The sequence below is a fragment of the Scyliorhinus canicula genome, chromosome 6 (assembly GCF_902713615.1).
Source record: "Scyliorhinus canicula chromosome 6, sScyCan1.1, whole genome shotgun sequence".
Classification (NCBI taxonomy): domain Eukaryota; kingdom Metazoa; phylum Chordata; class Chondrichthyes; order Carcharhiniformes; family Scyliorhinidae; genus Scyliorhinus; species Scyliorhinus canicula.
This window is the reverse complement of record NC_052151.1, coordinates 158,718,971-158,744,830: the sequence shown is the minus strand read 5'-3', so window position 1 is coordinate 158,744,830 and position 25,860 is coordinate 158,718,971. Positions and strand designations below refer to the sequence as shown.

At 46.5% G+C, this 25,860-nt stretch overlaps 1 protein-coding gene across 15 annotated transcripts in view; it reads right to left on the bottom strand.

The window, feature by feature from the left end:
* LOC119967604 (myelin transcription factor 1-like protein) overlaps positions 1–25,860 on the bottom strand; it is a 569,116-nt gene that overhangs the window by 53,192 nt on the left and 490,064 nt on the right. For 11 of the 15 annotated variants that reach the window (XM_038800349.1, XM_038800344.1, XM_038800345.1 and 8 more), the window contains 4 exons: positions 20,578–20,702; positions 20,165–20,227; positions 19,486–19,554; positions 18,825–18,887 (listed from right to left, as the gene is read on the bottom strand). In XM_038800349.1, coding sequence (XP_038656277.1) covers positions 18,825–18,887; positions 19,486–19,554; positions 20,165–20,227; positions 20,578–20,702 — 320 coding nt within the window. The remainder of the gene's footprint in view (positions 1–18,824; positions 18,888–19,485; positions 19,555–20,164; positions 20,228–20,577; positions 20,703–25,860) is intronic. The other 4 variants (XM_038800353.1, XM_038800355.1, XM_038800358.1 and 1 more) reach the window with 1 other exon arrangement.

The following is a 25,860-nucleotide window of genomic DNA, read 5'->3' as shown; positions in this document are numbered from 1 at the left end:
TCACCTCTCTCTCTCTCGTGTGAGTAAATGGCCCATCCAGCAGCTTAAATGTGGCGTGAGCTCAACAATAGGAAGCTTTCTTCCTGCTACTTTGTAACGGAACGTTTTGCAACACCGGCATGCTACATTATCAGAGCTGTCAAGCTGGTCACATTCATCAGTTCAGCATTACTGAACCGGTGACGTCTATCTGTTTGGACTGGTGAACAGGGCGAGACACCAGTGGAATTTGATGTGTTTCTTCAGTAGTCACAAAATTCCACTGGGTTCAGGGGCCTGTTGCAAGGAAAATGGAAGACTGGCACCTCTCCCCCCCCCCCCCCCCCCCCCCCCCCCCCCCCCCGCCCCGCCGGCCTTTCCTGATTACTCTTGGAAAATACGAGAGGTCCAGTTTATCATTTCTTGAAGATTATGTAATCCCTTGCAGGGGCTGGTTTAGCTCACTGGGCTAAATCGCTGGCTTTTAAAGCAGACCAAGCAGGCCAGCAGCACGGTTCGATTCCAGTACCAGCCTCCCCGGACAGGTGCCGGAATGTGGCGACTAGGGGCTTTTCACAGTAACTTCATTGAAGCCTACTCGTGACAATAAGCAATTTTCATTTCAAATGCCATTGATGTGTTGCATCAGCTGGGTCTGCAAGGAATGCGTTTACTGCAGCAGTGAGAGAGACAGGCTTCCAACACTTGAAGAAATGCAACTCTATTTTATTGAACTCTTAACTATCATACATACTTTAACTGTGGGTTGACACTATGCTGACTTAACTGGAGACCTGAGGCTAACCTGCCCAGACTATCTTACTACCACATGGTGTGTGTTCTAGTTGTTGCTCACGGGCTCTGACTGTCTCAGAGGCTGGATCCCCAGAGAGCGGGAAAACTAGTGCCCTCTGGCTTTATAGTGGTTGCGTCCTGTCTGGTGATTGGTTGCTGTGTTCTGTGTGTTCATTGGTCATCCTGTGTGTCAATCACTGCCTGTCTGTGCACCATCATATACTTGTGTGTATATTATGACAGTCATTGGGGCGGGAGCTGTGCCGGAGCCGTCCAGAGAAGAAAGTCACGGCCAGGCCTCCCTCTGCTGGGAACTCCTGTTGAATTGGCTCAGTTCACATCCATGCACTTCCGACGGTTGGGACGGCTAAATCAGTGATCGAAAAGGGACTATAGCTAGTCTTGGGCAACATCCCACCTCCTTCCTGATGGTGTGTGGGGGGTTGTGTTGGCGTGGGGGGGGGGGGTTGTTGGAAACACTGCATATACACTCAAAGGGGCACGTTCACCATCTTTTCAAATGAAGTGCTTTTGTATTGATCCTGTAAAATCTGATGGAGCATCACCAAATTTAAAGGTAGACCTTCATCATCCTAGTGCGTGCATTCCAGGTGATCGTATTGGCAAGTATCACGATTACATACTTTCCTGACTTTTTTCAGGTGTTGATGATTTTGAACTGAATACAAGAGCCTTCAATTAGAAATTTCTGGATACTTTAGATGAACAACATGGAAAACATAGAGAGGAGGTTTACTACATTCAGAGCATTTACTCTTTGAATGCAAATGTAGTTAACCTGACCAGGTGGCTCATATTAAAATAAATCGCTGCACAAGTGATATTTTTAAAATATTAATTTAAAGCTGCAAAATTCAAATTTCTAATAATGGACTTCAGGATTACACACAAGGGCCGAGGTCTACCAGTCGCATTGCGCCCGAAAAGCAGCGGCGTGGCCGGTAGTTGCAGGGCGATCACACTTACGGATCTATCTGGCTCACCACGCTTTGCAAGGTCTAATGTGAATCCCGCCCATTGTGAGTGGGATCATTTTCTGGCAAATCTGCACATTAGAGTGAGGCAGCTAACCTCATTCTAATATGCGTTCCTGAGGTAGACCAAGACGTGGGATCTAACTCCCTCGCCGCGGAGACCTTGTGCAAGTGCCGTTCAGTGGTGGCCCCCACAATTAGGGACCAGATGGAATGGCACCTGTGGAGGGTCTCCCAGGGAATCGGAGGTCCCTGGTTCTTGCCCTCTGGGCAGGATGGTACCCTGCCAGCCTGACACCCTGGCAGTGTCACTTGGATGCCAGGTGCCCAGGTGGCAGTGCCAGTTGGTGGGGCACTGCCAGGGTGCCACTTGGTGGAGGTCGGGGGGTGCCATGTGGGGGAGCTCAGAACCCCATATATGTAAGTTGGGACTGGAGGGAGAGGTTCGAGGATCGTGTCAGGGGCTTGTGATATCAGGGGACCATTTAAAAATGGCATGCCGATCTCTCTCTACACTGAGGAGCTCCCTCTGCCAGAACCCCTCAGTGCAGGGAATGGGGCTAAGTACGGCCTTGGCCTTGTCTTCCCTGATGAGGTTCCCGATGGGCATTAGATAACGTCGGGAAACACCCGACTAATCGCGCGTGCTAAAGGATTCTGTCCTCATTTGGGTAGATCGCGCCCAAGACATTTCCGAAAAACAAAAAGCACAACAATAAGACCATAAGATGTAGGAGCAGAAGTAGGCCATTCGGCCCATTAAGTCCGCTCTGCCATTCAGTGGGATGATGGCTGATATTTTGTTTTATATTGAAGATGCACATGCATTCTATTACTCTAAATGAAACTATCATTGATTGTTATAAAAATCCATTTGGTTCAGTAATATCCTTCAGGGATGGAAATCTGCCATCCTCATCCGGTCTAGCCTCATGTGACTCCAGATCCACAGCCATGTGGTTGACTCTTGACAGAATTCCGAATAGCCCAGCAAGCAGGTTTCTCAGTTCAAAGGCAATTAGGAGTAGGAAAGACGCTCATGCCCCATGAAAGAATAAAACAACCCAATATAATACATATTTAAAACACAACTTTTTGTGTGGGGAGTTCAGTATTTTCATGAATTGCAAATAAAATGCAAGCAGTGGATTACTGCTTTGAACAGATATTATAATTCTGCTTTATTAAGTAACTGTGCAACACAAAGATATGCAGAATAACATTGTTTTATAGATACGAAAGGGGTTGGTTTAGCACAGGGCTAAATCGCTGGCTTTGAAAGCAGACCAAGGCAGGCCAGCAGCGCAGTTTCAATTCCCATACCAGCCTCCCTGAACAGGTGCTGGAATGTGGTAACTAGGGGCTTTTCACAGTAACTTCATTTGAAGCCTACTTGCGACAACAAGCGATTTTCATTTCCTTTCTTTTCACTTGAAGCAGTTTAAAAGCAGCCTATACAAATATGTCAAAATTGATAACAAAATCTACAATTGTTCTGCAGTCAAGAAAACCATCCTGACTATGGATGAAGCAAGAATCCAACAGATTAATCTGTAAAAGGCAGAATAATTGAAGCAATGTAATCAAGTTACAAGTTACGCAAGATGAAAGATGGGCGATATCACTAAAGCATCATTTCTCCAACCTTTGCTCCCTCCAAGCAGTCTCTGCTGGGACTGGGAAATCTGTGAATATAACTACAAATGATGTCTAACTGAGCGCCAGGGTCTTTGAATACTGTTTGATGGAATCAAAATGACAGGGAAATTAAAGAGAAAAGAAAGAACAAAATGGCATTGAGCATGTATACAGCGCAGAAGGGAAAGTTAAATATATGATTGGGCAATGACATTGTGGAAACTGGATGATATTTCTACTCCAACACAAAATACAAATCAGCAATTCGGCATATTGATGAAAGAGGTAAAATGAAAAAAAAGCAGAAAACAGCAAAACAGAACATTAAGTGCCATGATGCAACTCAAGTGTATCTGATTATAAGTCAAAAGAAGGATTTTAAAATTGGTATAGATCAATTTGTGGATGTGTGGGGGATTATTCTTCGCAAATGATTCTAAATTAAGGGGGCAGACTGACAGAGCTAAAATTGTTTTCATGTAAGAACATAAAATTGAGAGAGGGTAGTTCTTTAAAATGCTGGCAGATATCAATAACGTAGATGCAAATAGGTTAATCGAATTGAATGGCAAATTTAAAATGAATACGTCTCAGGGGAGTCCTGAAATGAGAAGAAACAGGAGCTGAATATTTGCAACCCTTCCAGTACTTCTCTGACAGCCCTTGACCCAAAAGCAACAGAGTAAGGAAAATTTATAATTTCCTTGAAACGCCTGTGAAATCCGCGGCATGGTGGCACAGTGGTTAGCACTGTTGCTTCACAGCTCCAGGGTCCCAGGTCTGATTCCTGGCTTGGGTCACTGTCTGTGTTGAGTTTGCACGTCCTCCCCATGTCTACATGGGTTTCCTCCGGGTGCTCCGGTTTCTTCCCATAGTCCAAAGATATGCAGGTTAGGTAGATTGGCCATGCTAAATTGCCCCTTAGTGTCCAAAAATGTAAAGTGGGGTTACTGGGTTACGACATAGGGTGGAGGCGTGGGCTTGAGTAGGGTGCTCTTTCCAAGGACGGTGCAGACTCAATGGGCCGAATGGCTACCTTCTGCACTATAAATTCTATGATTCTATAGCTGGGTGTTTCCCAGATGTGGCTGAACAGGGAACTAGGGAAGTAAGTTGAAAAGGAACTCGGGAAAGCTACATCACCAGGGCTGTCATGATCCAAGGGAGGGAGTGTTCGAAGAAGTGTGCCTTGCTGATGATATTTGTACCTGTGAAACTAGAACGTGAAAGCTATTGTCGGATAGGACTCCTGACCTATCCTGTGGGAATAAATGACGAGATGGTGTGGGACTGTGTAGCTATATTGTGTACTAAGAAGAAGTAATCATTGTGAATTACTTCACTCTCCTTATTACAGCTTCAGTTTAAAAAAAAGGTGCCCTGTGTCAGGCCCTTTGGTTGCTGATCATTTCATTGGTTGTATCAATACAGGAAAATGGAACATGGTCCCATTTTTATGTCCTGAAAATCTTTTTGGAAATATATAGCAGCCAAGATTTATTGCTGAGTAAGAGCAATCTGCTCCTAATCATAAATACACATACTTTTTGACGTACCCCAGCTGCATCATGACCCTAGAGATTTCGGAGTGATGTTTACACTGTGCTTCCAGGCAGGAACATTACATTTCGATCTCCACCATTGCCATAAGAGATCAATGCTTGACAGATTTCAAGCCAAGTTATAAATAACTCAGCAATTTTCTCCCTCGTATCCATGACTTGTGATATGATATTAATTAGTTTATGTTAAAAAGCTTTTGTCACTTTTGGTTACTTGAGACTGGTATTTCGTGCGAGCACGTAAAGTCTGCTTGCAGATTTCTGAAGAATGGTGGGTGACATTGGAGGAGGCCTGGTCAGCATTTAAAATACCTTTCGGAAGACATGCTGTAGTTTGTATGGTAGTTGCCACTTGTTTCCTGAAGATCCTAAAATCTGTTTCAAAGTGTTTGAAAAGCTACTGTGATCTGCTCCAGCTGCTTGTGTAAAGGTATGAATTTGCAACCATTGCAAACACACAACTGGAACAGTCATCAGCCCATTTACCCAAGAATCATATATTCATCTCCAGCAATCATCCTCGTTAATAGCAATTTCTACCCGAGCAGATAGCCAACTGTTAGCATTGCTTCTTAAAGCTGAGCAGCCTGTTGGGAAATCGCATTTTAAGTGACAACTGTAAATATTTGCCTAGACTTGTGTTCACTTAACCTCCCTCCACCTGCCTGCTCTTCTTGATTCTTGCAAGAAATTCGAAAGGCCCTAACATGCATTTGCCTCCTCCATCACAGTCGTCTGTCAAACCGAAATCTTGTTATCCACTATGGTTTCTGGTAATTCAGCATTTTCATTTCAAGGACATGAAATGGACCTGAAGACATGTCATGCCCAGTTGATAGAATCTGAGAACAACAATCAGAGTGCCATTAAGATATAGTCTAGTTAATCGCTACTGTGGTGATCCTCGCCTGAGTCACCAGGGGGCAGCGCGGGGACACCCATAAAAGGAACGCCGAAGGCCCGCCTCCGCCACTGGGAACCGGAGGGGTTGGAGTGGCAAGAGGTGCAAGAAGCTGGAGGGTGCTAGTCTGTTTGGGGCCTAGTTGCAGAACATTGAAGAGCAGCCTTTTATCATCATCTCCAAGGGATCCTGCCACCTACAAGTTGCCAACAAAACTGTCGTAACAGGCCTACGCTTTGAGATTGTGGAAGACAACAGGTCCTCGCTGCTCGGCGCTCAAGCCTGCAAGGATTTGCAGCTCATTCAGCGGATTTTCATGCACACGGCTGCATCATCACGCATTTACGAGGACATACAGCTGCTACTCACCGACTACCCCGACGTTTTCTCGGGCATGGGTACACTGCCCTACACGTACAGAATCTTGCTCAAAGAGACAGCCATACCGGTTGTTCATGCCCCACGGAGGGTCCCGGCTCCATTGCGGGACAAGCTAAAAGCCGAACTTCAGCGTCTCCAGACTCAAGGCGTCATCTCAAGAGTCACACAGCCGACCGACTGGGTCAGCTCGCTGGTGTGCGTCAAGAAGCCGTCTGGTGAACTTCGGATCTGTCTAGATCCCAAAGACCTGAATAAGAACATTCGCAGGGAACACTACCCGATTCCCAAGCGCGAGGAAATCACGAGCGAAATGGCAAACGCTCGCATCTTCACCAAGCTTGATGCCTCACAGGGTTTCTGGCAAATGCAGCTCGATGAGTCCAGCCGCCTGCTATGCACCTTCAACACGCCGTTTGGAAGGTACTGCTATAATCGGATGCCCTTCGGCATTATATCTGCATCCGAAATCTTCCACAGAATCATGGAGCAGATGGTAGAAGGCATCGAAGGCGTACGTGTCTATGTGGATGACATCATCATATGGTCGGCGACGGAGAAAGACCATATTGCGAGGGTGAAGCAAGTCTTCCAGAGGATACACCACTTTGGACTCAAGCTCAACCGGGCCAAGTGCACTTTCGCACAGTCCTCTCTGACATTCCTGGGCGACACAATCTCAGAGCACGGGGTGAAGCCGGACGCTGAGAAGATCGCTGCAATTCAGAGCATGCAGCGACCACAGGACAAGAAAGCGGTTCTAAGGTTCCTGGGATTCGTCAACTTCCTTGGTAAATTCATACCCAACCTGGCAGCACGGACAAAGGCGTTGAGGAACGTGACACGGAAGGACACGGAGTTTGCCTGGACCCAGGCTCACCAGGCTGAATGGGATGATCTAAGATACCAGCTGATGGCAGCTCCAACGCTTGCATTTTTTGACCCGGTGAAACCTACCAAGATCTCCACTGACGCCAGTCAACATGGGATTGGTGCTGTGCTACTGCAACAGGATGACCAGTTGGACTGGGTTCCAGTGGCTTACGCTTCACGGGCGATGACCGCCACAGAGTGCAGGTATGCACAGATAGAAAAGGAGTGCCTAGGGCTAATAACAGGAGTGACCAAATTCCACCACTATGTGTACGGTCTCCCCACTTTCATCGTGGAAACGGATCATAGGCCGCTGGTCAATATCATTGACAAGGACCTCAATGATATGACGCCGCGCCTACAGCGCATGATGATGAAGTTGCGCAGGTACGACTTCACGCTGGTCTACACCCCTGGCAAGGACCTTGTGATAGCTGACACGTTATCACGAGCCATGGACGCTGACAACCCGCCACTGGCGTCCATCAATGATGTGGAAGCTCATGCACAGTGGTGCAAGGAGACGCTCCCGGCAACGGATGAGAAGCTGCAGCAAATTCGTCAGGCGACACAGGAGGACGCCACCCTCCTTCAAGTCCTACACAACCTGCAGCATGGCTGGCCAAAGGGGCGGTGCCCACAGTTCCAGAATGTCAAGACTGAACTATCCGTGGTCGATGGCATTATACTGCGGAACGACAGGATCGTCATTCCAATGGCTCTCCGGGCGGACATCCTCCACAGGATTCACGAAGGGCACCTTGGTGCCGAAAAATGCAAAAGGAGAGCGCGCCAATCTGTTTACTGGCCAGGGATTAACGAGGACATCACCAACATGGTGCTCTCCTGTGACACGTGCCAAAGACATCGACCGGCACAATGCAAGGAGCCACTGCAGCAGCATGAGATGGCCACGTCACCATGGGACAAAGTGGGCATTGATTTGTTCCACTCCATGGGCCGCAACTATGTCCTGATCATTGACTACTTCTCCAACTTCCCGGAAGTCCTGCGACTCCCGGATCTCACAGCAGCAGCCGTCATCAAGGCCTGCAAAGAAACTTTCTCCAGGCATGGCATCCCACGGACGGTCATGTCCGACAATGGTCCTTGTTTTGCCAGCTGGGAGTGGACGGACTTCGCCAAGATTTACAATTTCCAGCACATAACGTCGAGTCCCCACTTTCCGCAATCGAATGGCAGGGTGGAGAAAGGTGTCCACATAGTCAAGCAACTCATCAGCAAGGCTGCGGACTCCAAATCTGACGTACACTTGGCCCTCCTATCGTACCGTTCGTCACCTTTGAGCTCGGGACTATCACCAGCTCAGATGCTTTTCAACAGGGATGTGCGGACAACTTTACCAGCGCTACACTTCACCAATCCTGATCACTCGCCTGTCCTGGATCAAATGCGTCACCAGCGCCAAGCGCAAAAGCAGCACTATGACAAGCAGGCCAAGGTACTGCCACCGTTGGCCATCGGCGACACAGTGAGGCTGCGAAACCCAGCTGGGGGTTGGTCCAAAATGGCGGTGGTCCTCCGCCTAACATCGCCACGGTCCTACGTCGTGCAGTCGGATGATGGAACAATGGTTCGACGAAATCGGCGAGACCTTCTGAAGGTCACACCTCGTCCACGGGTCCTTCCGACACTCGATCTGCAGGACACACTGGATCCACAGGACACGGTCATACATCTTCCTGACACCCCAGCAACAGATGTCCGCACGGACACAAACGACCCTGGATCTCCAAGCCCACTCAGGAGGTCTACACGGATCAGACGTGCACCTGACCGTCTGAACCTGTGAACATGGACTGACAAATGCATCGCCCTGCCCTGTTCTGTGTATATACATATATAAACCTAACTCTTTACCTTTGTGTTTTACTACAGCTCTGCAACTACGAAAAAAAAAAAAAAAAAAAAGTGAAGAAGGGGGATGTGGTGATCCTCGCCTGAGTCACCAGGGGGCAGCGCGGGGACACCCATAAAAGGAACGCCGAAGGCCCGCCTCCGCCACTGGGAACCGGAGGGGTTGGAGTGGCAAGAGGTGCAAGAAGCTGGAGGGTGCTAGTCTGTTTGGGGCCTAGTTGCAGAACATTGAAGAGCAGCCTTTTATCAAGTGTAATCTGTAATTTATTGTGGGACACAATAAATCATCCTTAACCTAAAGACGACTTCGAGCATTCTTTCAAGAAGCATAACAGCTACATTTAAGTTATACGAAATAATTAGGCAGCTGGAGTTAGTGATAAATGAATTCAAAAGGAGTAGCTTCACGTTTTGGATAACTAACTAAAGATCAAACTTAGTCATAATTTTGCCAAGTAATTTTAGACGGGCTGAAACAAAAGTACTTATATTTTGTACACTATAACAAAATATGCCTAGTCAAATTAAACCAATTGTGGCTAGGTGTATTCCTGTAATAGTTTGGTTGTAATTTCGCCGCTGAATTCAATAGCTTGCACAAGTACTGAGAATCAAGCTCAATAATGGAGTGACTTTACTCAGTGAGAATACAAAGTTAGGAAGAAGATTGTAAACAGTAGAAGGCAGATTTACCTGCTCAAAGAAGGTCAGCTGTGCTGAAGACAAGTGAGTGCTGGATGCAGACTGATCAAGCAAGTAGTTCACATAAAGGTCTGAGCATCATACTTTTATATTTCATTCATTTTCCGCAGGACAGAGTCCTCACAAACATGAAAATTTACATTCATTTGTGAGTTGTTTTTGAAGATATCCAGGGGTTCATACACATACTATGGGGGCAATTAGCCTTGAGTACAAATGGGGATGGTGCAGAATTGCCCGAAAATTGGAAACCTAGATTCGCGCCGGCTGGTAACATCACAAGATCGCGTCCAAGGGAACCTCATTTCAATATGTTTTAATAAATTATCATAACTAAAGGGCTTACCCACCATATTTCCATCCCCCCCCCCCTCACATTAAGCATTTCCCCCAAGCTGATGTGATGTCACGTCAGCGAGGTTTACAACTGCTTTTGCAAAACATGAAGCAGCCGAGGGGAACTAGTTAAAAAAAAAAATCAAAAAAAATCGCTTATTGTCACAAGTAGGCTTCAAATGAAGTTACTGTGAAAAGTCCCTAGTCGCCACATTCCGGCGCCTGTTCGGGGAGGCTGTTACGGGAGTTGTGGGCGTAAAGGTAAGTATAGCCTCTTGGGGGGGGGGGGGGGGGGGGGGGAGAATACGCCTGGACACTAACACTGTCTACTGCCAACCTGACACTGCCATTAAGTACTCCATTGAGGGGGAGTGGTTCTGCTCCTGTGTGTGTGTGTGGGGGTCCTCTTTTCCGAGGAAGGGAGAGGGTGCGTTGCCCCTGTGCTTGTGGTGGGGTTTCCGCCTTTCTGTGGGGAGATGGTGGACTATGCTTTTCAGCACCTTGATTTCTGTGGAGGCAGCGTTGATGGCTCTATCAGGCCCCACCCCACCGGCAGGGTGGCAAAAACCCACCTCCAGATATCTGTGCACTGAGTGCCAGAGAATTTGAAGACGAAACTCGGCTGTGCAGCTGGAGAGCTACAAGTTGTCTTTCTTGCCTCAGCCAGCACTCTGCTCAAAGAGTGACCTAAAATCTGCCCAAAATCTGGAACGGCTTCCGGTAGAGATGAGCATAATTTTGAACAGCTGTTGGAATAAAATAACGGGCATGATTTAACCACCGCATTGCGCTCGGCACAGATCTAGGTGCACCAGGTAAACAGTTTGAGGTTCAGCTTGCAATTCATCCGGATCTCGTCCAAGAATGGAGGGAATATCATTCACCCTTATTTGCATTCATTTCAATTTCATAAGCGAGACTTAAGTCGAATGCAGCAGCCTCCCGGGAATTACCCAACTCCCCAGTGAGAATCACGCAGGAGTCGTTTAGTACTCCTTTTCAAAAATGTGAAGCTGGTGCAATGGCCACTAAGGGGAAGTGAGGTGAGTAGCCATATCCATTTCCATACCTGCAGCTCAAGGGCACCGGAGCTGCTGCCCCAGTGCTTCAGGTGGGGAACCCTCAAGGGGGTTGGGCTTGGTCAGGAGGCAAGCATTTTAGGTCAGGGGTCACCCCTAGATCAGGGAGGGGGGTAGCGAACACAGGTAAGGAGACCTTCAATGCCATCTTTAAATATTGTGGAGACCCATCTCAGGCAACCACAGCTGCAGCCTGTCTGTCCTAACAAACTCTTCCAGCAAAGAGCTTATCTCATGAATGTCAATTTCAATCCTTCTGACTGTGACCAGCCCGTCACAGCTGAAAGCTGAAGGTGTGACAGTACTTCACGCTCCTGAACTCTCAAGTGCATCATCAAGGGTACACATGCCACGTCTCAGAGGCTGGTATGTGCACTGTATGTCAAGCAAACTTTGAACAAACCTGAACAGTGCGCCTGAACTCATGGAGTCTACACACCATGGAGACAGCTGCCAACAATCAAACACTACTTCCCGGAGGTGGAGGATAGATGCAAACGGTGCCAGGGAGGCCCGGCCACCCACGCCTACATGTTCTGGTCTTGCCCCAGACTTGCTGGGTACTGGACAGCCTTCTTCGAGGCAATGTGCAAAGTGGTGGGGGTGAGGGTGGAGCCATGCCCGAAAGTGGCGGTCTTCGGGGTATCAGGCCAGCCATTTCTCTTCATGGGAGGAGGGTGGACTCCCTTGCCTTTGCCTCCCTGATCGCCCGCCATAGAATCCTGCTTGGTTGGCGGTCAGCAGTACCACCCAGAGCTGCAGACTGACTGTCCGACCTATCGGAATTTCTCCAAATGGAGAAAATCAAATTCACCATCGGTGGGTCGGAAGAGGGGTTCCACAAAAGATGGGAACCATTCACCCGACTGTTCCAAGACCTGTTTGTGGCCAACACATAAATAAATAAGTAGCCAGTAGCCGGGGAGAAATAGCCAGGACAAGATAGAGGAAAGCGAGGGCGGACCCGGGGGGAGCGAGGTGAGGTAGCAAAACGCAGCAAGAAAAAAGGGGGAAGGTGGGGCAGGGTCAAGGAGAGAGAAGAGCTGAAGGGGGAATGGAGGGGGGTAGGGAGGATTGTGTGCTGAGCCAGACGGTGACAAACTGTAAGTTGAGAAACCTAAGAAGAAACCTTTGGGACTGTACAATAAATGAAAACGAACGGCAATGTATATCATTTTGAAAATGCCAATACAAAGATGAAAAAAACAATCAAACACTAAAGAGCAGAGATTCTGCACTGTGGATCTTCTCGCAACCCAAGGGTAAGTGTGTGGATCAAGGGAGGGTACCTAAACATGGCCTCCCTAATGTTCCCTGCAGAGGTCTGTGGTCTAGGGGCTCCTGATGCAGCCGTGGGTGAGTGTGGCTCGCTATTTGGCACTCTGAGAGGTCGGGACACGTAAGGGCGGGGATGGCTGGGTGATTTGAGGATCTGGGATGGAAGCCCATTACTGATTGTTGGACTATCTCTTCTCCAATTCCTTACAGATACCAAAATGGTTGCTGGGGTTCATCTCGCAGAGGCCATCCTTGAGTTCCTGGTGGCAGCCGAGGCAGCCAGGCGCCAGAGAAGGCAGCAGCGATGACGCAGGCTGCAGGTGGCACACCATATACAGGGGGCCATTGCACACCGTGATGACCCAGCCACCCATTAGACTGAGGGACCCAAAAGGGGAGGCCAGCAACAGCCCAAGGTTTCGTAGGTCCTTCAATGAGATGAAAGACAACATGTGCTGCAGAAGACTCTGTCTCAGGGCAGAGACAGAGACAGTTATGTCCTCATGGACATGGCACTCCTTGGAGGAAGAGGTCACCTGCTCCTGGTGACCATAAAGGTCACTGCTACCCTCAACATTTATGCCACCAGTTCATTCCAGGGCTCGAGTAGGGACCTGTGTGGCATTTCACAATCCACAGCCCACAGGTGCATCTGGGAGATCACGGATGGCCTGTATGCCTGGCCATCAGAGTTTATCAACCTTGAGCTGGACCAGCGATCAAAGCCAGTGATTTAGCCCTGTGCTAAACCAGCCCCTGTTCTATCAACTTCCAGAATGGAGTGCACTAGTTGTTGCCTGTCCACTCTCTTTCCTATCTTTACTTGTCTTGTAAGCTATGATCTCTCCTCTGATCACGGCCTTCAGTGTTTCCCAGAACGTGGTGGGTGAGACCTCCCCGTTTTGGTTGTTACTAACGTAATCGCCTATGGCCTGCGATATATTTTGGCAGAAAGCCTTGTCGGCCAGGAGATCCATGTCCAGCCTCCATGTGGGGCGCTGGGCCCGACCTGCCTCCAACCTCACATCCATATAATGTGGAGCGTGGTCGGAAATAACGATCGCGGAGTAGTCCGTTCCCGTGATCCCTGGAAGCACCGATTTCCCCTCTACAAAGAAGTCAATATGGGTGTATACCTTGTGCACCTGCGAAAAGAACGAGAACTCCCTTTCTCCTGGGTGCAGGAACCTCCATGGGTCCACCGTCCCCATCTGTTCCATGAAGGCCCCTCGCTCTCTAGCCATGCCAGACTTTTTCCCTGTTCTGGGGTTTGATCAGTCGGTCAGTGGGTCCAGCACGCAGTTAAAGTCCATAATCAGACGGTGTGTGTCAAGGTTGGGGATTTCCGCCATGGTCTTCTTTATGAATTCTGAGTCGTCCCAGTTGGGAGCGTACACATTTACCAGTACGACAGGTGCCCCTTCCAGGATAGCGCTGAACATGACGTACCTTCCCCCTGGGACCGTGACTGCCCGTTCAGTACTCTTCGCTCTTCTTGATCTCTTGTGGTCTATTGCTACATCTGAGTGTGTCCCCAGGATGCACATCTTGAGGTGGAGGCAGTTTGCTGCTTTTGCGCCCTGTGGCCATTGATGCCTTGGCGGATGTCCTCTGGAGGGCCTGGAGCCGGAGGGCCCCGGCTGACTTAGTGATGCCAGAGGCGTCGCTGTGCCATCCTGTTCCGCCCGCTACCCTTGATGTGCGCTGGTGTCAGGAGAGGTAGATTCGGAAGAACTGGAGACCTCCATCACCTCCTTGCTGGCAGGTCCCGGGTTGGCTTCCAGCATTTCCTCTTCCCTGATGGTGTCCCATGGACCCTGGGGGGCTCCAGAGGACAGAGCGGCAGCTGGAGTTAGCTCCAGAGACCTCTGGTTCTGCCAGAGTTGGAGGCTCCCCATTGTCTGTATCATGATGTCAGCACCCTCGGTGATGGCCCTCAGTGAGTCGGCCATTCTCTAGACTGCCTTGGCAATGCCCACCTCCATTTGGGACATGACCCTTAGTGACTGGGTCATGATGTTGAAGCTCTCAGCCACGGTCGTCACAGTTTGAGCCATGCCTTTGGCTGATGTCGTGCTCCAGGCCTTCCACAGCGGTTGCCACCCCAGCAGTGTTGGCCTCGGTGACACACATTGCCTCCTGTGCCCAAAGCCTTTGGAACTCCTCCAATATACAATGCAGTCACTATAATATCACTGACATCCCCTCCTGAATGTCATGGCTGTGTCCTGTCATTTGCGCTCTTTTCTTTTGGTTTTATAAATTTAAAGTACCCAACTCATTTTTTTCAATTAAGGGGCAATTTAGCACAGCCAGTCCACCTATCCTGCACGTCTTTGGGTTCAGGGGGCGAGACCCATGCAGACATGGGGGAAAATGTGCAAACTCCACAAGGACAGTGACCCAGAGCCAGGATCGAACCCGGATCTGCATCAGCTCTGAGAGAACCTTGAGCAGAGGCTCCGGCATCTGGCTGGGACCCAGGTGAATCCAGGGATCCAGCAGACCTCCGACTCCAGTAGTCTCGGCCTCATCAGATAGAGGTCCAACGAGACAATGGACATGTGGTCAGTGAGAGGGAAGAATAATTTTGCCTGTATATCAACTGGCAGTGAGCGGTGAGGGAGCGTTTAAAAGAAGCTTCCCCTTGTTGGCGGCGAGAAGCTGAGGTACGAGTCTGACGAATCAAACGGCAGAACAGCCAGTAATGGTGAGAATCTTGTGGGGGGCTCATTTTCCGCACTAAATGGCTCATTTTTGGCACTAAGAGCTTTTGAATACGGGCCGCAATCACGCCGAAGTGGCCATCGAGAAATTCCCCCAAACTCGACAAAAATGACACTCAGAAATGTTTCCTTTGAATCCCGCCCAACATTTCTTGTGGAATTTCAAATGGATCAGCTTTGACATAGCATTTTAATCACACTCCAGTTATATTGCTGTAAGGACCCATACAGACAATTTCATGATTTAACTTATTTGATAATTGTTTCTCTGTTAAAATTTGACTTTCAGAGTGGGTGTGTCTTGGAACACCCTGGATCCAACCAAAATGAATCTGCAGACGATCAGTTATTGTACGTTTGGCAGAATTAGGGCAGATTGTGTTGTTTTTACAATTAAGTCCAAAACAAAGTGCTTCAGAAACTGGAAGTGGTTTAGTCTTGAACTGTCACTATAAACAAGATGCCTTTTTGGTGACGCTAGTTAAGCAGAAACGTGTTGTCTAAACTGGCATGGGGCCGGAAACAGGATTGTGTTTAGATCAGGCGGCTCGTTGCTTAGCAACCAACAGATTGCGCTATGTTAATATTAATCAACCGACATGGCAAAAATAGTCAGCAGGTGTTTGCAAAGGTTTTGTTGGCAATTCAAAATTCATCATTGATTCAAGACGTAGTGGTGTGTCGTTCTGAAGTTATTTTTATTTTCTACCCTGTCTGATCTGGAAGGATATTCATGGTCACAGACTGACATGTCTGATGTATAGTAGTGTTCTTACTCCAGTGGTTAATCAGAAAATCATACAGCACAAAACCCTTTCAGTCCGTTGTGTTCTCCAAATGCCATCCAATCATCCTTAACCACCTGTTCTTTCCTCATTGGTCTGCAAATCATCCCTTTTTAAGTTGAGATCCAACTCCCTTTTCAAAGTTATGGCTCAATCTGTTTCCGCCACCCCTTCAGGCAATGCATTCCAAATCATAACCCAATTAATATTGTTAAAAAAAATACACCTGCCCAATAATAAACCAATAAGGAAATTCAAAGTGTGAAGCGACATTATGAAAAGCATCTGACTTGCAAGCTTGCATGTTGCGCTAGAGAAGATTAAATTAATGAACACACTTTCTGTTAACAAGTAACAATGCAGACCTCATTTGCATATGTTTACGTTGTCTGGAGGTGATTTGGTCAAGTGTGCTCTGATGGAAAAATGACCCCACCACTGCAGGAGCTAATTTAGGTAACACAAGTGGTACAGGGAATAGGCCCACAGTACAGAGGAAATCTGGGCACTTCTGGGATCTTACAGGTAGCAGGAGTATTGGAATCAGTGGTGTAGTGGTAATGTTACTGGACTAGTAATTCAGAGGCCCAGGCTAATGCTCGGGAAAAGGAATTCACATCCCACCATGGCAGCTAGTGGATTTTAAATTCAATTAAGTAATAAATCTGAAATTAAAAGCTAGTTTCGGGCGGTTAGCAGTGCTGCCTACGGCGCTGAGGACTCGGGTTCGAATCCCGGCCCTGGGTCATTGTCCATGTGGAGTTTTCACATTCTCCCAGTGTCTGTGTGTGTTTCACCCCCACAACCCAAAGATGTACAAGGTAGGTGAATTGGCCATGCTAAATTGCCCCTTAATTGGAAAAATTAAATATAAAGCTAGGGCAAAATTCTCTGACCCCCCGCAGGGTCGGAGAATCGCCTGGGGCAGGTGAAAATCCCACCGTGGCAGAAATTCTCCGCCACCCGGGAATTGGCGGGGGTGGGAATCACGCCCCGCCGATCGGCGTGCCCTCCGCGACGATCGGCGAGCCCCCTGCGCCGGGTCTCCGACCCACAATGGGCCGAAGTCCCGCCGCTGAGAGGCCTCTCCCACCACTGTGGTTTCAACCACCTCTGTTGGTGGCGGGATTGGCGGCGCGTGCGGGCCCCCGGGGTCCTTGGGGGGGGCACGGGGTGATCGGACCCCGGGGGGTGCCCCCACGGTGGCCAGGTTCGTGATCGGGGCCCACCAATCGGCGGGCGGGCCAGTGCCGTGGGGGCACTCTTTTTCTTCCGCCGCCGCCACGGCCTCCACCATGGCGGAGGCAGAAGAGAATCCCCCAGCGCGCATGCGCCGGTGGTGACGTCAGCGGCACCTGATGCACTGGCGCATGCGCGAACCGGCGAAGGCCTTTCGGCCAGCCCCGACGCTGGGAGTCAAAGGCCGCTGGCGCCGGATTTGGCGCCAGTCGGCGTGGCGCCAACCACTCCGACGCGGGCCTAGCCCCCAAAGGTGCGGAGAATTCCGCACCTTTGGGGAGGCCCGACGCCGGAGTGGTTGGCGCCACTCCGCTATGCCGGGACCCCCCACCCCGCCGGGAAGGGGAGAATCCCGGCCCTAGTTTCAGTAATGGTGGCCAGGAAACTCGCCTAATTCACTAATGGTCTATGGGGAAGGGATTCTGTTATCCTTATCTGGTCTGGCCTACATGTAATGCACAGAAATGTGGTTGACTCTGAACTGCCTGCTGAAAGGGCCTAGCAATGGCACACCCTGCTCAGCTGACTCTGCAAGATCCTCCATACTAATATCTGGGGGTTTGTGCCACGATATTCCCACAGACTAGTCAAACAATGGCCACGCTTATTCATATTCACCAAATCATAACTTACAGCCAGAATCCTCCAACACAAAATTATCACAGAAGATGGCAGCACAGTGGTATACAGCTAGGAGGGGTTTCCCTTTGGAGTCCTCAACATTCATCCAGAGCCCATGAAAACATATGGTCAAACATGGGAAGGAAACCTCCGGTTGATATTCACATGCCACCCTCCCTCAACTGATGAATCAACACTACTCCATGTTGAACACCAATTGAAAGAAGCATTCAGGATAGCAAAGGCACAGAATGTACTCTGGTTGCTGGACTCAAATGGCGTACATCAAGGATGAACCAGTAGCATCGCTACCAATGGAGCTGGCCGAGTCCTGAAGGGTATATCTGCCAGAGTGGGCCTGTGGTGGGTGGTGATGGAATTAAGAAGAGGAAAAAACCTATTTGACCTCATCCTCGCCAATCTACTTTTCACAGCTGCATGTATACATGAAGTATTGGTAGGAGCGACGATCATGTAGAGCTGACAATACATCACAACATTGTGTTGTATGGTCCTACCACTGTCCTAAATGGGATAGACATAGAATGGATCAAGCAGCTCAAATCTGAGCAATCATTCATGAGGAGCTGTGGGCCATCTTACAGCAGCAAAGTTGTATGTTACCGAATTATTTAGCTGGTTAAGGCAGATGTTAGCTGATTCTTTCAGACCGGTACAGTTATTGTTTGAATCCTTGCTTGAGCTCATTTAATTGATCTCATCCAGCGTAACAGTAGTGTCTTTGTAATTGTCACGGCACTCATGAATTAGGAAAATAAAATCAATCAGAGATTTTGTTCCAGATTGACACCTTGCTGGAAGTGCGGGTGTACATGTTCTGGGAAATACAGGAACTGGTTTGGTTATGTTGTCCTTGGGCCTACCACCACTCACTATCCAAGTTCACACATGAAGAAAGACAAGTTGGGAATGACATTTGTAAAGCTAAATCCAGCAAGAAGTTAACCCCTTCATAAAAAGGAGGAAAAGGCCAGAATGGGATTGGTAAAAAGTGAAAAGGATAAAGGATATTGTACAGCTTAAAGACCTATTACCTACCTCCTATGAGAAGCATAGTTTCCAGTGATATGCCCAGATCCATCACAGCCAGGGGTCGGACATCTACCACAAAAATATAAGGAAAGCATATTGATCAGATGGATGTACCTTGTATCAGTTATAAAATTTACAGATGGAAAGCAGCGAGGACAAGAACTGCCAGTTTGGCAGCTGAATTATTTTTATATCCTCTAAAAATAATGCTCAAATGTTACATTTTGACACATTAGATTTACGTGTGACAAGAATTGCACAAGTATTCTTTTTACATATCTGATGGTAAAATTTTTAAAAACATAATTAAAATTGGATGAACATTAAAAGATTTTAACTAAAATAAAAACATCCTAATTAACGTATCTATTCTTTGCAGAGCTTCCAGTGGATGCAATCCACATAATTTGGCTAATAATCAACAATATCTGTTGCTTAGATCAAATAAGTGCATGGCTATAAAGGTTGTAATGGAACAGCTTTATAGAATCAAATCTCCCCCTGGCTTCCCTCACTCTCTTTGCCAGTCACTCCCATGCTGCTGCCTCTTTCCAGTCAGCTGCCAAGTAATACATAATAATATATTTGTGTGTTTGTGTATGACAAATAATAAGGCTAATGCCAAAGTGAATACTTCATTCATCTGTTAATGCAACTTAAGTCTTACCTGAGTTCTTGTGAGCTGGTGGCCATCATACTTCGAATACTTTTGTCAGCCAAAGGACAGCCGGATAGACTGTAAGATATGCAAGGCAGAAAAGTCAACTCATGCCAATTCCATCCAAACTTTCATACACATATATGACACGACCTGACAAATGCAGAGAAGCAATGGTTTCACTGATTGATTCATGCCAATAGTTAACCCTCTGAATATTTATGTAATATTTTGTTTATCATAAATATGGAATCTATTTGCTAAAACAATGCACTTGTTTCTTTAATTGAACATGTTTTACAATGAATAACTTTTAAAAGACATTTACATTCAATATCAAATCTCTATGAAAGAATGGCCGCAAATTCAAGACAGCTAATCTGTGTAACTTAACATTTGTGTCACATTTCCAAAGGAATATGTTTACAATTTATGTATGAAGAATTGACAATAAAGAATATTATTTCTGCTTCTATAGTATTCTTACTCTTCATGGCATTCAGTCTCAAAAGTTTACTGATTATTGTACAGAATTCTGTGACAAACATGCTGCAAACTGTCAAGGAAATTCAATTGTCAAAGGGTTAACATACAAGTTTTTTTTGCAATTCACTTGAGAGCATTGCTCAGGTAAGCTGAAAACAATAAATTGAAAAGACAGTATCCACCATGAAAAAGGAAGTCACACCTTCTATGTGAGGCGTAATTACCCGTGACATGACCACTCCCATCACACCGTGGTGTTGGACATCTGTCACCAAACAAGAAAACAGCCAAAAATAGTAATTATGTTTTAGAAACTTTAAAAAAAATATTTCATTGTTTCCAGTTTAGCTTCACTGTCTGCAATGGCTTGCTAAACATCCTAAAAAAAAACTTGGAAAAACGAACCACTTACATAAATGCACTTGACTTACTTTAATTACATTGTATTAAGATTAAGGAATATTATCTGGCAAGAGATTTTGGGAAACGAACATTAAACAGAACATGTCTGATATTGTGTGGCATGCTATGAAAATACAGAGGTAAAGAGTTTATTCAAATGAAAAATTTAGCAAATAAAGTCAAGAAAGAGCTGACACTATTCTCCCTGCTTACGTTATGAGATCTTTTTTGCTGATGTCCTTGCATTGTCCATATTTAGGTTTGGGACTTGGTATCGTGACCTCACCAGGATACCTCCGTTCTTCCAGGCTTTCCTGAAATGGATCCATGTCTTCTGGCTACAGGAAAGTATGTAATTGTTACTTGATTTTATGTTTGCATTGTTGCTGATTAACACACAAAAAATGATGAGCAGGAGAAGTTCTGCTCGAACAAGTCTGCCTCACATTTATGATGACTAGAGCATCATGACTTTTGACCTAATTCGGACCTACTTTCGCTGTCCTATGACCGCAGCCATGCATTCTCTTGGAAGAATCAGTCCTTTAGAAAGGTTTCAACATATTGGGCCGAACTTGCTGGAAAAACAACTGTGTATTGATGCAAAGCATTATTGATGTACAAATCACACAGCAAGTTCGCAAACTGAGACATATGCCTGGATTTGCAAATTTACAGAACACACTAGTCGATTGATGTTTTGCTGTGTGCTTCGCAAAAACACCATCTCACCTTTAACCTTCTCATTATTTTTAAGAATTTGCTGGATTGGCACATTATTTGCCCATTAAACCTGCCACAGAAAGTGATGTTTGATAATTAAGAACATGAGCACATTTTTAACGACATGATTAACATTAATGTAATGCCAATCAACCTCTCTGGCCCAGAAAGGAAACAATTTCGGTGATAAATCTCAATTCTACTGGTGGTCAATAGCAGCAGCAGCATCCTGACAAACACTAGAAACATCAACAGTGACCAGTTAGATCCAATGTGAGGTAGGTCTACCTCATTGGCAGACCAAAGAAATTCATCGGGTTGGATTCCCCTACCCTGCCCGCCGCAAGAACGCCACGGGCGACCCGCGTACAATGAGAACTCCATTGACCTCGGGCGGGATTCTCCGGTTGCCGGGCGAACGCGGACGGAGAATCCCGCCCATCAAGCTTACACTGATGTGGAGGCTGGCTACAGGAGACCCATATTATTAAAGAATGTGGAAAAAATGCAATATGTGAGTATATGATTGTTGGCAAAAAAGGCACCAGGTCCACTGATGAGTAATTACACAGGCGATGAATAGTTTTTTTGACTTAATTAAAAATAAAAAGCACAGTATTTGCCCAGTCAATCCTAAAATACTCTGCATGAATTTCATGTATGCAAATATAATTTCCCTGCTTAGTTTTTCTGCCATCTTCTGGAAGGCTGAAGTAAGTGCAGATATAGTATTATTGAAAGAGGTGTGTCCAAGTAAAATATCAAACACTCAAGTGAAGCCTCCAACTGCAAACAATTTGTAACATAAAATAACAAATAAAATAACAAATAAATCCTAGTCCCAATGTATTCCTCTTATAAATACACTGACTGACAGCTGGGAAACCAAATGTCAAGAAATCACCACAGGATTTTTATTGAGGTCTTGGCAGATCGTGCAAACCTCATTGAAACTCTGTGTGGATGGGGCAAAAGAACGATCCCCACTGAGTAAACAGGTGAATATATTTGCCCTGTCAAATACTGTACAGCTGGGAGAGATGAAATTAAATGTGCCATGATGTGCAACAGTACAATTCAAAGCATGTCTAGAGCCTTTCTCATTAGCAGGTTGAAGTGGTGGGGGTAAAACCCAATGAGCTGTATTTTGCTCATTTCTTACTCTGATGCGTCGTCTCTGTTATACAGTAATGACATTGAGTGGAAGAAACCTTCTCCATTGATGCTGTGACTGTGCGGAGGAGTGGTGGGTGGGAGGGGGGGGGGGGGGGAGGTCATCAGGGTGATGTTGAGGGGGTTCTGAAAATCGCCCTTTGGACTGGTTCAGCGAGAAGCAGTTACGAGTGAAATATGACTTTTTGTAGAGAACAAAATGGTTGAAAAGCCAAAGAAAACACTCCATGGGCTGTATTTAAGTGTGTGTGTGTGTGTGTGAGTGGGGGGGATGCTCCGGTCCCACAGCTCCCGTTTCTCAGCGGCGCACCGTTCACTAGGACGGGATTCTATTTCCTTGCCGCTTGCCAATGGGATGTCCCATTGAAGCCGCCTCATGGCGTCAGGAAACTGGGGGGGGGGGGGGGGATTGCGCTGCCAGTGGGAAAAGAGAATCCCAATGGCTGGATCTTCGGTCCCACCGATGTGAACGAAGAATCAATGGCTTGCTGATGCCGCCGCGGGGGGGGGGGGGGGGGTGGACTTGTGGTAGGGGAGCTGAAAGTTTCTTGCCAGAGTGTTGGATATCTGCCCCTCAGTGGGAGGATCTGGTTGTCCGGCAGCTCTGGCAGTCCCCACAATGTCAGTACTCAACAGTGAGTGCTGATGGGACTGAAAGCATTCCCTGGGAAGAAGAGCAAAGGATCACTAGGGAAGAGGATGAGGGCGAGTGAGATTTGAAGACCAGGCAGGGAGGAACAAAAGAGGGGGTATAGCACCCTGAGGAGGATTCCCTTGATGCGCACAGGGTAACACCCCCTCGCCCGAAAGATATTGTCCCACCTTTTTTACAACGTTTCTCTCCCTCCTATTCACAGCAATCACATTAGGGTTAGGTTAGCGTAATAATTGTAAGAATGTGTCAATTAGCTTGGTAATATAAACAATTGGCCACAAATTATTTATTTAAAAGTTGTGCATGGGCTGCTGATTTTGGTGCCTGCCCACCTTCCATATTATGGGAATAGTTTGGGGGTAGCCAAGGGAAGGTGGTAGACTTGGCACCCCCATAAGCTCTGTTATTCCCACTACTTCTGCAAGACAATTAAAAGAAAACTCTTGATAAAGCTTTTAGTCACCTGTACTAATATCTCTTTCTGTTTGGCTCAGCATCAATTGTTGTTTGATAATGCATTTCTAATATGCTTTGATATGCTCGGCACTATTCCTACAAGATGTTGGTCTTGTTGGTTTAAGCTTTGGCTGAATGTGAACCTGTTAAAATGAATCATTATCAGGACTGAGGAGCCATGTGTTTACCAACGCTTGCCATTGAGCAGGCCGAAGCGACACTTCGATTGGGATTATATCTGCCTCAGGATGTTGGAGTTTAACAACGTCAGTGATAGATTCTGTAAATACTAGGGGCACAAGAGTGCGGGGTAATCAATGGATTCTTCATTGCCCTTCGCCGCAATCGGGATTCCTGATCGGACGGAGAACGGAGCGTCCCCCGAAAAATGTGTTCACGTTGCATGGCTATGATCCCCTGCCGGGGGCCTCAGAGAGCTATCTGTCCTCCACTGGTGGGAGGATGCAAATCGGTGGTTCCAGCCCATTAACCACTGATTTGTATCCATTTCAATTTGATTAATGGGCTCAAAGCTGGCTTCACCCCCTGGTTATGCACAGTCCCCCCACTGTGGGAAATCCTCTGGGTAGGCTTTGGTGCAAGTTTGCCCAAGCATGGCCCTGATGTAGTGGACCCAAAGATGGGTCAAGGGGGTTAGTGCATAACTGATATGCCCCCCAAAGTCCATCGGAAGGCCCTCTCCACCCCACAAAGCAAATTCTGCACCCCCCCCCCCCCCCGGGTAACAGGTAGGGGTATCTTCAACCCCACCACAGGAATAACGGGTCTCCCCCCACAGCACACATGCATGAGGGTGACCCAACTCCTTCCACCACTGACCCCCCCCAACCAATCACCATCAGTCACCCGATCAGACCACCATCAGACCCTCCCAGCAGCGAAGTGCTTTCTGCTATGAATAAGAGGAAGTGAAACCACTTAGCTCCTTTTGATGTGGTAAACCACAGCAAGAGTGTTCAGAAACATTGTGGTAAGCATCAAAGCAGGGTGTTTGAGATGCATTCAAGCCTGAAGGGAAGATATATAAACAATCCGCCAAGCACCTGTCTCTGGATTAATCACTGGCCGGTGCAATGTCTTGCTGCGTGGAACTGAATGGTAATTTTGCATTTCAAAGGCTGTCAGGTGATCTGACGCCCTTTTCAGTACAAGAAAAGATGATGGTGTTGGAGCCAATGCTAAAGGATAAATGTGTTTTCTGTGTGTGTTAACATTTTTAACAAAAGAAAATCATATTTATCCTTTGGAATTGGCTCTGACACCATCACCTTTTTTTGCAATGCAACTCCACCAGCTTGCCAGTCAAATATTAGAAAAATAACATTTATACCCTGAGGTGTGTGCTTATCTGCAATGGCAGCTGTAGAATTGTAGATTTCTTTAAGGAATATACTTGGGTTAAAATGAAATTGGAAAAAAAAGATTTTGCATAATATGATTGGTAAATAATTGAAAGGAGACAATCATAGACTTAATCAATGAGCTGGAAGAATAATTACAGAACTTGACATTCATAAAATAGATGACAGATTTAATCTCCACGACAGATACAAAAAAGTAGATAGAAATAAAAGTATTCTTGATGTAATATAATATAGAAAAGAAACAATGGGGAAAATGGTAACTAAAACTGCACAAACTTATTATTTCAGTAAGAAACCCACTCTTGACATTTGCATAGCTTTATTACTGTAATATTACTATATTGATGTTTGATTTAATATCACAGTATATTAAATGAAAAGAAATACTGGCTAGCCCATGAAGTCACACATTCCTGGAATCAGCTTCAGGGTGAAAATTAGTCAGTACCTATAGACTATATATAACATAATAATAATAATAATTTTAGACTTATCATTAAATTACAGCTGCATCCTATATTTGAAATGCATTAATACCATTTCACTTTCCCATGGAGATTGTATGTTCTTTTAAGCAAATTTCTGCCAGCATTTCATGAAGTTGGTTTCTATCGAGTTTATGGCAGACATAGGCCATTCAGTCCAACTGCTTTACGTTGGCATTTTTGCAGCTAATGAGCCTCCTCGCTCTCATCTATCTAATTCCGCCAGCATATCCTCAATTTATCCTTTATTACTTAAGCACTAAAGGACATCTCCTTTCTTTACATCACATACTTCAAGCATAAATACAGGTACACAGTTGGAAGGACAAGATGAGAACGTTTGCACATTTCTCACACAGTATCCAATTTGTAACTAGAGCTTACCACATGGTAGCTTTTCATGTGCTGCCTAAAATTCTGACTTTTATCTTCTGAGTGTAATAAATAAAATATCTTGCAAAGGTCTTGCATTGTGACAGTTCCAAACATGCAGGTTGGTCTCGGGCAACATAAACATTAAGCACTGCAACATTTATATTGTTGCCACATTTGAAGATATAGCAGGCTGGTTGACTGAGTTTTGAACATGTTTGAGGGCAGTTAGACCTCACGGATTATA